The 16,032-nt window shown below is 39.5% G+C and overlaps 1 protein-coding gene and 1 pseudogene across 2 annotated transcripts; both read right to left on the reverse strand.

The window, feature by feature from the left end:
• Positions 1–635: 635 nt before the first annotated feature.
• On the reverse strand, positions 636–5,507 carry LOC146654382 (dehydrogenase/reductase SDR family member 11-like). Its single transcript, XM_085379591.1, has 7 exons — positions 5,361–5,507; positions 2,958–3,167; positions 2,542–2,636; positions 1,248–1,377; positions 1,056–1,148; positions 904–969; positions 636–823 (listed from the first exon to the last, which is right to left on the reverse strand). The coding sequence occupies exons 1-7, from the start codon at positions 5,490–5,492 to the stop codon at positions 785–787; spliced, it is 765 nt and encodes a 254-aa protein (XP_085235717.1). The 5' UTR covers positions 5,493–5,507; the 3' UTR covers positions 636–784.
• A 1,299-nt stretch (positions 5,508–6,806) lies between these two features.
• On the reverse strand, positions 6,807–10,880 carry LOC146654383 (glutathione S-transferase omega-1-like; annotated as a pseudogene). Its single transcript, XR_014914756.1, has 7 exons — positions 10,664–10,880; positions 9,047–9,082; positions 8,165–8,273; positions 7,847–8,064; positions 7,662–7,763; positions 7,362–7,468; positions 6,807–7,107 (listed from the first exon to the last, which is right to left on the reverse strand). The product of XR_014914756.1 is annotated as a glutathione S-transferase omega-1-like (transcript).
• Between the last annotated feature and the right edge of the window lie 5,152 nt (positions 10,881–16,032).

A 16,032-nucleotide genomic window follows, 5' to 3' on the forward strand; every position in this document is an offset into this window, starting at 1 on the left:
TGTTTAGGTGCAAGGACCTGCAGCTGCATTTGTGCATACATACAAATGTATGTCCAGTGTAACTGAATATATATACACTGACATGAGAAAGGTGGTGGACTGAGGCGGGAGTCCTTAGCTAACCTTTGCTTTCCTCTGGACTGAGAGTCCTTCTGGCAGCTCTCCATGGACTGAAGTACAGATTTAGATTAAAGCAGGCTTGCCTTTCATCAGAAAATCTTCCACGCTGCGTTATTCAGTAAAGCTTAATCCTACATCCATGTTGACATTTTAACACACAGGTCAAAAATCTTTTGTCTGGTAGTTTGTCCTTTATTTTTTTTATAAACTTACATACTCAGAGACCAAGAGAGCATTCTCAGCATTAATTTAATCTAGTTTATTTTAATCTGACAGATTCTCTGAGCGAATCTTCTAGCAATAAATATTAACCTGCACCTTTTATGACCCCTAGTGGTCAAAACACAAAGGGGTGGAATCAAGTGTTTCTGAATTCGAGTGTCCCATTACCATCGCTATCCACAGCCTGATACTGTCGCACTGTGAGTTTCTATTTTTATACTTTGTATAAAATTGTATGTTTTCCACCATGCACTGCTCTTTAAATGAGATTTCCTTCAGGAAAATAAGCCAGCCAGTTTTCTCTCATTTTATTTTATATATTAGTAGAAAATTTCAGTACAAACATCAACAACAAAACTGTTTTGTGAACAGATCATAAATCATCATTCCCATAAATGTAGTGAAGAAGTGCATAATTTCAGGGAGGTCATGTGGTTCAACTCTAAACCTGCTCCGTACCTTGCATCCGAACATCTCCGATCTGAAGGGAGAACAGTGTTTTAATATAAAATGATATTTATACAGAAAAAGAGTAAGGCATAAAAATAAGAGAAAAATCACCTGAACATGAGGAGGGGCACTGAGCACGTACGTAACAGCATTGGCAACATCTGTTACTTCCAGAGACTGTCAGAGAAGTGAAACGTGATTAATGACTTATTATTTGAGTTACCACATCAACAGTACATCAGGTGTAGGAATAATTATTTTACCTTGTATGCAGAGTATGCACCAGCTGCTTTATTAGGATTGTTTTTGTAGAACCGTGACAAAAATTCTGTCTCCACCAAACCAGGAGAAATACACTGCAAAAAAGAGTGGATACTGTGTGTGAGGGTCTCATCACAGTAATGCTAGTTTTAAAGTGACTTTTGGAGCTGCCTACAGTGTTTTTAAAGCCTTACTGTGGCTCGGATATGGCTGTTTTCTGCACGCAGCGCCTGCCGCAGGCCCTCTGTCAGGGCGGTTACAGCATACTTTGTGGCGGTGTAGAAATGTAGATCAGGATTGGTAATTACACGATGTCCGCACATGCTGCAACAGATTTATGGTAAATGGCCTGCATTTGTATAGTGCTTTTCTAGTCCTTAAGGACCCCAAAGCGCTTTACACTAGTCATTCACACACTAGCGATAGCAAGCTACATTGTAGCCACAGCTGCCCTGGGGCACACTGACAGAGGCGAGGCTGCCGGACACAGGCGCCACCGGGCCCTCTGACCACCACCAGTGGGTTAGTATGTTGCCCAAGGATATTTGGCATGCAGCCAGGAGGCAGCCTGGGATCGAACCACCGACCTTCTGATTAGTGGCTGACCTGCTCTGCCACCTGAGCTATAAACAGTTAACCAAATGAGCATTAAACAGCATGCATTAATGTGCAAGTAAAGTAACTCTTTTGAAGTCATGTCTCAATGATGTAAGAAACACGAGGCCTACAAAGCTGTTTTGTTGATAGTTAACTGGAAATATTCAGGTTCTGGATTGCTGATTGGCCACCATAAAATACTGCATGGGATTTCTGCTTATTAATTATGAAGACTAAAAAAACCAGTTATAGTGTAATACTAATATGCTGATAAAATCCTGAGCTGCAGACCTTTATTACTGCATGAGTGACACTTGTTATTAGACTAAAGAGTCTATAATAAGTGGAATTAGATATCTGCATTGATTCTGTTCCTGGCTCTGCTTTTAAAATCAAGGCTGCACTGGGAGATTCTGGGACAGTTAAGAAGTAAATCCATTCCTTCATCTATTTCCTACTGCTTATCCAGGGCCAGGTTGCAAAGCAGCAATCTGAGCAGAGATGCCCAGACCCCACTCTCCTTCCACTGTCTGGCTCTTTCCTCAGTTGGAGTCAGCAGCACTGCTGCAGAACCTGAGCTGTAGGTTGTGGTGAGCCCGACTAGACTGAGTCAGTATGTTTTAATCTTGTTCACTAGCCCCATCTGAGAATTTTGGCAAAAAATTCTCAGTTTTGGCAAACGAGGATCAGACCGCCAGGGTCTCTGCCCCTGACCAGAATTGACTAACTATGGCCTCTGCTGTTGATGTAGCTCTTTTGGGCCCCCATAAGCTAAGGCCCAGCCACCTGGTAGTTTCCCTCTTGTAAAATGTGACTTTGTTGTAAGTGAAAACATAATAATTTTAATAATAATAATGATACAGGTTGATATCACCAATAAAAATATCGAACCCGTTTATGTTTACGATGTGTCCATCATCCACATTTCTCTCTTTCATCGACTGATACGCTTCGCGTGTGCAGATACTGAGAGCAAGAACATTTACCTGCAAGAAAAAAAAACAGAAAACAAAATATCAGGAATCAGCACATTCTGGTTGATGCACTTGGTTGTTGCTTCTTGCACACAGTGGGTGAAAAACGGTTATAAGCAGCTTCAAAAACTATTAATGAGTCAGTTTAAGAGCTGTAGTCACTGAGAGGTTAATGCACACTGATCAGCTACAATATTAAAACCAGTGACAGATGATGACATGTTTCACTTTTTTACAGTTCAAAGTTCTGCTGGGACATTATTCCTGTGAATGTTACTTTTGATAAAACGCTACAACAAATATTATATTTCTACAATAACTCTGAGCTCTTACATCCATCATGTTCTTCCAGCCACTGGTTTTGCCGTTTAGCAACAATTCTGGATGAGCCAAGCCAGCATTGTTGATGCAGACGTCCACGTCTTTGTGCTGCTCTTTGATTGCTGCAAACATGGCCAGAATCTCCTCTTCTTTGGTCAAGTCACACTTGAAAGGCACCAAAACACCAGGGTAGCCGGCACTCTGACAGTCTGCTGCCAGTTTCTGAAACCAAAAAGAAAAATTGACACACTTCAGAATCCACTTTGTGTTTTTAAGGTTTATGAATCTACTATTCAAATATACTAAGTTACTGTAAATTCACTGATTTGACTTTCCAGTTTGCATATCATCCACAAACAGTTGCCTGTGTTTGGATGTTCTGCCCATTTTTGAGTTTTGCTTCTTTCATGGATCTACTAATGATTTTGTAACAGCAGGCACATGATGATGCCTGCAAAAGCATTTTGTCTGGTTTTGTCTTGAGGTGTGTTTCAAACAGTTCATGCATTTTATCAAGGAAATTAAAAAAAAAACCCACTTTACTAATTCAAGCTCTTAATTTATTCTTGGGAGATGTCACTGTAGCTCAGGGCTGGACTGGGACAAAAAAAGATGGTCCTGGCATTTTTGGTCCAGGCAGCCCGCCATGATCCACTCAGAAAATAAATAAATAAATGAATAAATAAATGTATATATCCTGCCTACACATATTATATATATATTCCCTTTTGTTTGATTGTTGATATTGAAACAATAGAACAGAATAGATTTGTAGATGTCACATCAATGTAGTGGCGGCCAGCCACCCTGTTTAGCCATGTTTAAAGTGGTATGAATCCTGTAAAATGCTACCATTCATATCATTATGCTCTGTTTAGAATGTCCACTGACATTTTCAGTACCTTACTAGAAAGCATCCATCAAATACATGAAAAACTACTTTGTGTGAAAAATAACTTTTGTTTTCCCACTAACTTCACTTTCTGCCCCCTCATTCTTCCTCTTCTTCTGCAACCTCCTTGTTCTCTCTCTCCATCCTCCTCACTCATCTAGAAATTAGAAAATGACAAAAATCTAATCTTTAAATAATTATTATAAGAGCAACAGGGGGATCCACGATAACAGGACAACACACTGAGTAGACGTGTGGGTAAAACAGAAGCTACAGCTTTATAATTTTTGATGAATTTAATCGCTACAGCCATTAAAAGACTGATCCATAAGAATTTATAGCAATATTTAAACTGAATGCAGGCTGTTGCTAGATGCTGACAGGTTACATCATTTTGACCTGCTGTCACCTGGAGCTGGAGCTGTACTGTACACAAACACTGAAGCCCAATTTGACCAGAATAGGAACAGAAATATTTAACAAACAAAAATAATAATAAGTACACCAGCTTCTTAACTTGTGATATCCCAGCAGACTAGTGGATCGGAAGGGTAAAATTAGCTAATAATCTCTAGTGATTTATATACAGTCTGAACTTTTACTCTATTTCAGTTGAATTGTGTTTTAAATCTGCATCACTGATTTGTGCCATGAAACTATTTCTTTATCGTCTTTCTGGCAGCAACTAAAGTCTGTAACAGAGAGACTGTAACATCATGAGAGAACAACACTGGACATAAAATTTGTTTCCATTTTATCCTGTTCTGTCCTCAATAGAAAAGTTATGATAATATAACATTTGAAGATAATACTACTATTATTATAGTTATTTTTAGGGGTAATCTGATAAAACTTCACACCCCAAAAAGGGTCTTATCTCGCCCCTGTTGTTTTCTCTCAGCTTTTCAGCTCCAACTTTTCGACACTTATTTCACCCTTACCTTTTTCTACAAGCGAGCAAGGAAATTTTATTGGGCAATCCAGTGTCAGTAATTAAAATGAGCCAATGGGTTGCTGTCAGTGCTTGTACGCCGGTGCGCAGCGGCCCTTCTGGCCGGTCCATCTCTCCAAAAGTGTGTCGGCCAACCGGGAAAATGCCAGGTGTGTCAGATTACAAGTCCAGCCCTGCTATAGCTGCACTTTGTTAAGATTGTTGATTGTGGCTAATCTTTGACAACAGCATTATGTTTCAAAGTTCAACAACCAACAGTGCATATCATCTACATACAGTATGCTGACGGATTGTGTGCCAACTTAAAGAATCATTAACCACAGAGTTGTAAATTTCAAGAAAACAAAGGGCACAAAAGAGGATTTTCACCGTTATGTTTTAAATTTTAATATTCTGGCTTTTGCTAGCTTCTTATAAAAACTCTGTAGATGTAAATCAAAAGTAGTTTAACTACAAACAAAAAACAACAACGAAGAATAGCGTTTTCCCCTGCATAATAGTAACTTTAACAACCAAAATGTATTTATCTTTACATTAAATGCAGAAATTAAGTTTTCCCTTTATAGCATACCAGAATCTTTTCGACGTCCCTGGCGCAGCCCATCACTTTCATACCGAGTCGGACCAGCTCTACCGCTACAGCCGCCCCAATCCCGACCGAGGCTCCGGTCACCAGAGCCACTCTGCCCCGCCAGCGCTCCATCACAGTCCAGACAACGATAACCTGCTACACCCACGAAAGCCCCACAATTATAAAGATAGGGATGCTGAGTCTACAGCAGAGAGACCCCAGAGCTCTCATGGACCTGTCACAAAAGCGTGAGCTGTGAACCCTGTGAACATGACTATGAACGCCCAGAGCGCTTAAAAACAGTCGTCTCTGTGCTGCGTTCGTGACATCAGCAAACTGTAGGAAAACATTTAAATCGGTTTTTTTGTTGCTTCTCTTGAAAATTATACTACAATCTATTTACTCATATCCATCAAATGAAAACTAATTTAATCTCAATTGACCTATCTAGAACTGTAAAAGACCAACAAGACCATAAGAGCCTTCATCAAGAATTTAATGGGGAAGTGGCGAACAATGCTACAGGCCAACCTCAAGCCAAATACACAAATCTCCATCAAGTGCTGCTCGGCATAGGCCTGAACCCCCTTCAGCAAAATCATTAACAAGACTCGCTACAGATAACGTCTGAAGCAAAGGAGCAAATGTCAGCAACTTCCTCTACATGGATGACATCAAGCTTTATGTCAGGAGTGAATGAGACACCGATTCACTGATCCACACTACTAGGATCTACAGCTATGACAACATAGCCGAGATCGAAATACACTAAGTGATAGATGCAGGCCTGGTCTATCAAAATGTTCTTTTCTTTTTTAATCAGGTTCGTACAGCTGTTGTTGGGCTAGAACATCTTAGTTGCAATGTAGAAATGAAGTTACCTTTTAGCTATTAGCTTGTTATTATCAAATTGCTTTAACCATGAGCCATTTATTTTTCCCTGAGTCTCTTCCTCTCTCTACCTTTTTCGTTAACTACAACTTCCTCTGTTTCTTCCTCACTCTCTTGTTGGGACTGCTGGTCCTCTCTCCATGGCTAATGCTGTGCCTCTATTCTGAGAGCACATAAATAATTTTTGCAAATGTTGCATTTTAAGGAGACAATTATTTTGAGCAAACAAAATTCATTTCAGTGTTTGCTATTATACATATACACACACAATAACTGCCATTCTCGCTCAGTTGTTGGCATTTGCTCTTGCTCAGATCTCTGCTCTGTGTGCTCTCAGTATGTCGCTTCTGCTGTCAACATCTCTGCTCCCTGCACACTCAACTTCTGCTCTTCTTCTGTGGTGGTCCATCAGTGTCTAATTGCTAAATAGATTAATTGAATTATGTAAAGCAATAAATCATATTAAATTCCTTTTAACGATCACTCCTTATTTAACTGTTTTTATACATCTTAGAGCACAAATAGGAAACTCAGAATGAGGCCAGTCATTTCATGGACAATTTTTATTTGAAAATCACTCCCATTCACTTTTTAGACTCTTTAACTCTTTACACATGTCACATCAGAATTTTGAAAACAGACCTGATTTGTTTGACACAGTAATATATAAAGACAGCTATATTTTTGTTCAGTCAGCACAAACTTCTACAGGCCATAGTCATAGTCTGGTTTTCCATCAACGAAGGACTTGAAGAAGGCCTTGTGGGCATCTACGCTGTGTATTGTGGCTTTGACAGCTGGATCTTCCAGCATGCGCTCTGTCCACATCTTCATCTCAGGTGTGCCATCCAGACAGCTAGGAGACAAAAGTAAATTACAGCATGTGAACCCACATTTGTTTGCAAAACATCCAGCAGACAGGAAATAAATATAAGATATTCAGTAGATGCTACAAAGGAAGAAAAGCTCAAATTAGATATTAAACTGTTACTTTAGTTGTGTTACAGTTTTGCAGATTGGGCACTGTTATTTCTTCATTTGAAAGGAAGAAAAATAAGTCCACATGGAAGAGGTAAACCTTTATGGAACAACAAGATCTGGAAAACCTACTGTTGCAGCTCAAAGACCTCCAGTCTCTCAAACCACGGCCACATCATGTAGTCAAACATTGTTATGGAATCACCACCAAAAAACTTGATCTTCTTGTTAACGAGGTCCTAGAAATTGAATATTACTTTCATTAGAGTTGCATTTAATACTCTAAAATAACCAAGTATAGATAATCTTAATAATCCTTTGATTAGTGATTATGATTGGCAAACAAAGTTGCAAGCACACTCATTCACACACAGTCTTTCAAATTATATGTTTATGTGTAAAGAAACTAGAAGCATCAATTGTGTCACCTACCTCGTTCAATTTGGAAAGCTTTTCTTTCAGTTCAGCTTCCAGTCCTGAGACATCCTGACCATTCTTTCTCCCTGATGAGATCCTGTAAAAATATCCTATCCTCTAAAACACTGACATTAAACTGATTATTTGGTGATTAAAAAACAAAATATAAAGATTTATGTGCAAGTTTCCATGTGACCTACTTTGGAAAAATACTCCAGCATCATTCTTTGCTTTAGCAAAAGGAGAAGAAGGAAGCAGCTGCTTTTCAGGGTAACCTTCATCCAACTATTCACAGGTGATCGGTGACTCATATATCAACTCACCAGCAGGTGTCTCTAGTGTCAGGACAATCCCAAATGGATTCTTTATAAGGTACCACTCAGGCTTGTCTGCCAGATGGACATTTATGATTTCATGCCTGAAACACAAAAACAGGTTGCACATACGTGTTTAAGTAAAGGTTAGGATTGTCATGACTTTCCATTCGTAAAGTAAAGCAGAATAAAAAGTAGCCTTACTTGATTCCTTTGGCTTTCAGCACTAATCTGGCCCTCTGGGCAAAAAGGCAGAACCTCATGCTGTAAACTTTGATGTACCCTTTAGGGACTGGGCCAGGTGCAGCACTACCTGAGGGAAACAAAAAACCTTCATCCATAAGAAAAAACAGCTTGGAGAAGAAGTTAACTTGTGTTTTCAGGCCAGTAATGCAACATTTTAAAATGCTGAATTGTTTTAATGTATCCATTGTGCTTTCCCATTAGGAAAGCACAAAATTCACACAATGTACAATAAATTAAAGGAATTTTATAGTTGTCAGTTTGGAACATGTTGTGCTTCCACAAGGGCAAAGTGAATTTTATATTTGTTATTAGCAGGTGGGCCCCATGTTTATAGTTAAATGTAAGGATTTTAAATCATTACAATACATTCCTATTTTAATTTTACACAACATCCCAAGATTTTTGGAAACGAACTGTGTATAAAAATGTGAAAAGAGCACCTTCATTAACATTACAAATACCTCCATGGTAATATTTATATACTGTATATATAATGTAGACTTTAAATGGATGTTGTATATTTACATATTTGTACCCTTTCTTTAGCAGGAAGAAGTAATTTTCTGACATCTGTGTGTTTTTAGAGAAGCCACAGTGTGTCACTATTTGTTCTGACTTTTTTTTAAAGTCGTTTTCAGTCGCATGCTTTTAATCGTCACGAATAATATCAATATTGACCTAATTAAAATGCATGGCTTTGTAAAACTGCAACTACACCCTCACCACAAGCTAGGTAAGGGAACACGACAGAACTCAGGGAGCAGAACGGTTCAGGGAACGGAACAGCGCTTACTGCATTTCAGAGGCTTCACTTAACGCAGTAATATCTTAAAGTCTTACCTTTAGCGAGATGCTTTTCAGCAGACGCGTTGGCACCTGAAGTAATGAATGAGACAAAAAGAAGACGGGCTGTGAAGACTGAGCTCAGATTTTCACGAGTGAATAGTGCGGCTGAAGTTCTGAATTTATACACCGCGATGTGCGTGTATGAGAAGTCTGTGTTGTTCTTAGAAAGAGGACTCTTTTTCCCAGAAAGCTAAACAAGCCACACGTATTTTCTCTTTTTCTGATTGTGTAGGTTATTATCATGAACTTTAACATTTGAAATCCTACATTAGACCTGTAGAGAAATGAGGTGTGTCAGTCTGAAAATTGACCTTGATGTGTATTTTCTGGAACATTAATGAAAGATTTTGAGTTCGTGCACATTGTGGCTTCACAATGTGCACGAACTCAAAATCGTGCTTAAAATAGCACTTTAAACTTAAAATAACCACAGAAATTAGAGTTTAGTGTTTTAAAGTCATTATTAAAAACATGAGTCAACATTACTGAAGTGACACTTTAACGATGCTTCATATCACCGTGTTTATGATGATAAAACATGTTCTCTCATTAGTAGTTGTCTGCGCTGTCACTTGTCATGAAAATGTCCTGAGCCAGGGTTCCTCTTCAATTACCATTGATCATTAATAGGACGCACAAAAGATTTGTTGCATTATCCCCATAAACAACACGCTTTTATAGAAATTATTGTGACACAAATATTTAGATTCTTGCTTCACAATGTGCACGAACTCAAAATCTTTAGTTTCATATTCATAAAGTATCGCAAAGAATACATTTATACCATTGTATGAGCTACACTTCTTGTAAAAAAAAAACAAACTGATTGGTAATGCGTTTGAGAAAAAGCTCCTGCTGTGACATTCCTTCTGTGAGGACACACACACACACACACACACACACACACACACACACACACACACACACACACACACACACACACACAGAGAGAGAGAGAGAGAGAGAGGGGGGAGATCATTAATACCAAGGATTGGAGCCGTTTTTGGATTTTCACTTGTTGTTGGCTTTAATATAAACAGTCACATAAAATTCATTCCAGTTTTTTTGCCTTTGCTTCAATTAAGATGTTTCTTTAAATCTACAACAGCTTCCTTTTCAAAGAAGTTTACTGACATAGTAAGGAAGTAGCTAGGGACCTCAGTAAGTATGAGCAACAATAGCTTAGGGACAGTTTCTACAATAAAGAGGATTTCATCATCTGCTGTTCGTCAAAAGGTGCCGTATTAAAAACAATTCAGCAGACCCTCAGAGTGCGGATACAAACTGTTTTCAGCTGTAGAGGTAGAGGTACGCTTCATGTACTTATCAACATACAGTTTAGCGGAGTGGATTAGAGTGCATTGGTGCTTGGGCCTCTTTTATTTAGCACGGTTATACCATTGTGAATTTAGCTATATGAATATGCTCAAGAGTCTATCATATGTTTGACATGCAACTAAAAATTCGAAAATATATATTTTTTAAATCAGTAACTTTGCAAATTTAGAGGAATTGTTTTCGGACAACATATGTATCACATTTTAAACAGGGTTTGAATAATCAGCACCGACATACAGACATTTATGCCCTGGGTATAACAGACATGCTTACCTTGTGAAAGGCCCTCGGATTTCTTGGAGCAGAGAAACACTCTGTATTGTTGCTTTTCTCTATTGTATAAGCAGCGCCCGACTGTCAGAAACGCTCTGTGCGGGTAGCAAAGTCGGCTCCAACGCACATTCAGGTGAAAAAATAAAAAGTTAAAACGATATACCTTGCGGCAGTTGTGAAGTGCTGAGGAAAATACTGTGTGTCTGATGGGGTGTTTTTATATAGGTGGGGCTACTTTCAGTTGACCTCTGAGATGTAGAGATAAACGAGCACGATGTAAGGAAGAAAGGTGGAAAGCCTTTGGAGACTCTGTTGGACAAGGTTTCTGTTGGCCTCTGACATGATAAGATAAGATAATGGAAGTAACTGTTTGTTTGTAATTAAAAAATGTGGAATGTATGGAACTACAGTTGAGATGGGTGCTGGGATGCTCTTGATAAGGGAGCCTCTTTTGTTGCTTCATACCTTTTTACAGACTGTTGGGAGCCTAACTGCACCCCCTCTGTCTAACTGTTACAGAGTGTGACTAGGTGTGAATATGTGTTTTTTAGAAGTATCACAGTTTATTTCTAAAAGAATACATGTTGTTTGTGGTGCTCTATTTAAAACTATTGGCCTGTGAAACTTTTAGAAAATATATAGGTATATTACTACTAGTGTACATTCTTTTTTGTGATGCATGTGTGGGAATCACCTGCTGGATGAATTCTCTGAACTTCGGGCTGAAGTGTGTTTGTGTAGGCTAAAATAACAATCTTAGAAATAATTCCTTGACTAATCTATTACAAAACACATATTGCATACATGACCCTGCTTTCTACAAAGTATTTATTACCTTATTTCTTATGAATTTGCAGTAAAGAGAAACCACATTGTCCACTGTGACAGGCTGTGCTCTTCTGATTCAGTCATATAAAGATCATTATTGTAATAGACAATACTCATGTCAACAGTGACTCAGCTGGTCTACATTTACATTTAAACCATCAGGACAGATTATGTAATGCTCATAATGACTTTGCAAATACATCACTCCCTTACTTGACATGCAGACGGGAGGAGCCAGGGATCCGATCAGCAGGTGACCTGCTCCGATCCCTGGCTCCTCCAGTCATCCAAGTATCCTTGGGCAAGATACTAAGTCCCCAAATTGCTCTCCGATGCTTCCATCAGAGTATGAATGTGTCTGAATGTATTTAGGAAGCACTAAGAGTAGAAGAAAGTGCTTGGTTGAATGGGTGTGATTGGGTGAATGTGGCATGTTGTATAGAGCGCTTTGAGTACTCTGGGAGAGTAGAAAAGCACTATATAAGAATCAGTCCACTTACCATTTAACAAAGATGACTGGTGGCGCGGGACACAGCGGCCACTCTGGACCAAATAGTGCTGTCTTGGTGGTTCATTTCCATTGCACCGTCTTGTGTCTCTATCGTCTTGTTCTGTATAGTCATGCACTGTCTTGCCTTTTCTATTTTTCAATTTTGCACATTCCACTTTACGCAGTTCTGTGTTTGTCTGTTATGTTTCATCTGTAGCACCGGGGTCTTGGAGGAATGCTGTCTCATTCCACTCTGTACTGTACCACTGTACATGATTCAAATGACAATGAAAGCCACCTGAACTTGAACATCAACATCAACATGACTAACCATGACATTGCAACAATGCTGCCCCTTTTGTTTCCTTCTGACATTCCTCCCTTTATTTGCTTGAGTCAACACACCTTAATTGGATTCAGGTGTGTTGACCCTGGGTATTATCTAAAACCTGCAGGCCACCGGCCCTCGAGGCCTGGACTTCGACACCACTGAACTAAAAGTGGGATATTACTGCCTGCATCTGCTGTATGACCGAGGCAGCAAACAGTCTTCCTTTGTTTTAGCTTTCACACATGGATCAAAAATGTTAGTGAAAAAGTACACGACACACAATGATTGTGCTTACTATTATTGCATTTTATTGACAGTGTTGAACTCAAGGAACAAGGTCTGTTCCAGTCCAGCTCTCTTCGTCTCCACTCGACTGCTTTCACTATATAGAGAAACGGAAAGAGACACCGTGATCAGTCAATCGCCACCACCTGTAGCTCACCTGCTTCCTGGTACCGCCCCCTTGAGCTCACTGCACCACTCCTCCCCTGCAGCTGAGCTAGGGACCACACCTCCACCACAGCTAGCAAAAGAGATGTGCATAAAGCGCATTCAAATTCCTCCCTGAGTGGTTCATAACCCCACAAACAGCTCTCCACACAACACGTTCTCACTCCCAAAGCGTAACATTTTACGCTAGGTGACAAATCGTCACCATATTACGTTTTCGGCTACCCACCGTTCCTAAATGACGACCTCTGAAAAAAGAGGAAATATGAGAACCGTCAGGACTGAATCTACACATGTTTGCTCTTTTTCTTCAAATCGCTTAGAAACACGCTATTAACAGGCTATCATTAAAGTCCTGGTTAAGGTCAGGAATAAGGTTATGGTCAGGGCTAGGGATAAGGTTAGGTTTAGGGCTGGAATACAGGGCTGGAACGTCTATTACCGCGGGAGCGTCATTGCACTGGATTCCAGCCATAACCCGCCACGTACCATAAGAACGCCGAAGGTCTCCTTTCGCGTTCCTCAGGAACGCCGCAGGACGTGACAAAACGTCGACATGTTACGCAACACCATTGCTTGGTTTGCCAGCATAGATGCCCCCTGATTAGGTTTACTGGCTAATGCACAACAGGTGTGCCAGTCACCTCACCTGACACTGCTGCAGCTGAACCCAAAACCACACCCCACTATGACAAGGAGAAAAGTACTGACACGTATACAAGACTGAAGGAGGAAAAATGGAAGCAAGGAAACAGAGACATGGAATCAGTGGGGAATACTGGAGTAACAATACGAATAGGAGCCAGTCTTCTAAGAAATAACAAATCAAAACTAAAAAAAAACCCATCACCACGACCCTGGACCATGACATTTTTTTCAGCATGGTTGGGTTTGTGTTGACGTTATAGAGGCAGCTCTCCCCCTGCATGGACGCATGCAATTAATCTTGTTTTTGTGTTTATGGAAACAGTTTAAGGCAATTTTTAATTTAAGATATGGAACACTGCCATTAGATGGTAAATGTGTATTTATTACATTTTAATAAACATAGTACATGTGTAATATTGATTTAACATAGATAGTATTGATGCTAACAATGAATGAACTGGTCTAAACATCAGGAGAGATTATGTAACACATATTCATAATGAATTGGCAAATATGTCGCGCCCTTTCCTTACATTGCCTAATACACAAACATGACTTATCGTCGCAGCAAGCTGACATAGTTCAGATGGATATATAAATGCTTCCCGGCACAGGACAGTTAATTGGTAGAACCTGGGACCATTTCGTGGCCTTTCCGTTTTTTAATTCCACGCCATTTCCACTGTGTTTAATGGAGTATAGCCAAATTTTCAAACATGTATTTTTTTCCCATTTTATTTTAAAATTTCAGTCTGAGTTTTTTAAATGAGCTTAAATGGCTGAATAAAAGGCATACATCCACTATCGAATCTCGTGGCCGATTTCTGCCCCTTGAAACCCATTATAAACGCTATTTTTCACTGTACAATTATTACCATTAACTAGTGGCGATGGCTTAACTTTCACTTTCATTCTGGACTCAGGGCCTTAGAATTGTAATTTTTTTATTTGGCCACCGGGTGGCGCCCTTGTTCCACATGTGACGCCTGCTGGAACATACACACCTTCTCCAGCGGCCTGCTCGAGACAGATACCCGGAAAAGGCAGACTAATCTCCCGCGTGCAGCAGCAGCTTGGCCCGCTGCTCGTTCCGGACCATTTTCTGCCCTTAGGATCGTTTGAGGGTGCATTAATTTTTTTTAATCAACAGGAAATGACGTATTTGTTTTCACGTGGTAGCGGAAGTGTGTGCTGCAGACACGGGAACCGAACCATATGCTCCGGCGCTGCGCGAAACACACCCGCGGCAGAGGCACTCCTCCCCGGGGGAGCAGCAGCAGCGCCGCCTGGGGACATTTTCGGCTTCTGCAAAAAAAATTAAAAACGGATCGAAATTAATGTTGGTGCCAATCTTTTGTCCATATAAAGGCCTAATTATAATAACAATAAAATATTACTTCAAATGTTTTTTTTGGAAAATATTTTATGTTTTATGTTTTATGTTTTTGGGGCAAAAAAAGCAGTGCGCTCATGTGACGAAACCGGGATATAAAGGGTTAAAATCCGCGAAATGTAATTAAAACTTGACATGAATATTTCAAGGAGAAGTAGGTCTAAAAGATTGGCTAATTTAAAGTGGAATAAAATATTAATATATAAATTTTTTATAGCACTTTTTGGGCGTGGTCGATAGTGTGCATTTTATGAAATGCGCTCCTGGAAAAAAAATAAAAGGCGATCGAAATGACTGTTGGTGCCAATCTTTAGTCCATCTAAAGGCCTAATTATAATAACAAACAAATATTACTTCAAATGTTTTTTTTGGAAAATATTTAGTTTTTTTGTTTTTTGGGGCTAAAAAAACAGGGCGCTCATGTAATAAAACTGGGATTTAAAGGGTTAAAACAATGAAAATATAATTAAAACTTGACATGGATATTTTAAGCAGAAGTAGTTTTAAAAGATTGACTAATTTAAAGTAGAAAAAAATATTGATATATAACATTTTTAGAGCACTTTTGGGGCGGGACCATTTTTGGTCCCGAGGTTCACGAAAGGATGGGATTTTGAGGTTCTACCAAGTAAACGGTAAGCATTATACATATGTTCCTCACTTGGCTTGCTGTTTGTTTGCTAGCGATAGGCTACTTGACGACAGCATTAGCTAACCAGTGTTCTCTAGACCAGCGTTCCCCAACTTTTTGGGTGTTTCGTGGCCCGGGGGTTGGGTCAGGCAAAATTGCAGTAGCTTCCCTGATCATTTTACAAACATAAGTGAAGAGAATCTGGACTAAAAGGCCTAGACTTATGGTTGTGTGCTGAATCTATGAATCAAACTATCACCTGGAAACATAATTAACTGGTCCATAGCTGTGAAACTGGACATGAGTTCTTGATTCTATGGAGATTAACAGTAATCCAGAAATTTACAAATTTGTCCTGGTACATCGCGTAAATGTTGTCCCAGGGACATCGCGTAAATGTTGTCCCTGGGACATTGTGTAAATGTTGTCCCTGGGACATTGTGTAAATGTTGTCCCTGGGACATTGTGTAAATGTTGCCCTGGGACATCGTGTAGATGTTGTCCCTGGGACATCGTGTAGATGTTGTCCCTGGGACATCGTGTGATAGCTTGTAAATAATGGAATGAAAATTATTGATTGTTATTAACTTGTGAAAAA

The sequence above is a fragment of the Rhamphochromis longiceps genome, linkage group LG14 (genome assembly GCF_057381845.1).
Source record: "Rhamphochromis longiceps isolate RC_006_pf linkage group LG14, R_longiceps_female_GT1.1, whole genome shotgun sequence".
Classification (NCBI taxonomy): Eukaryota; Metazoa; Chordata; class Actinopteri; order Cichliformes; family Cichlidae; genus Rhamphochromis; species Rhamphochromis longiceps.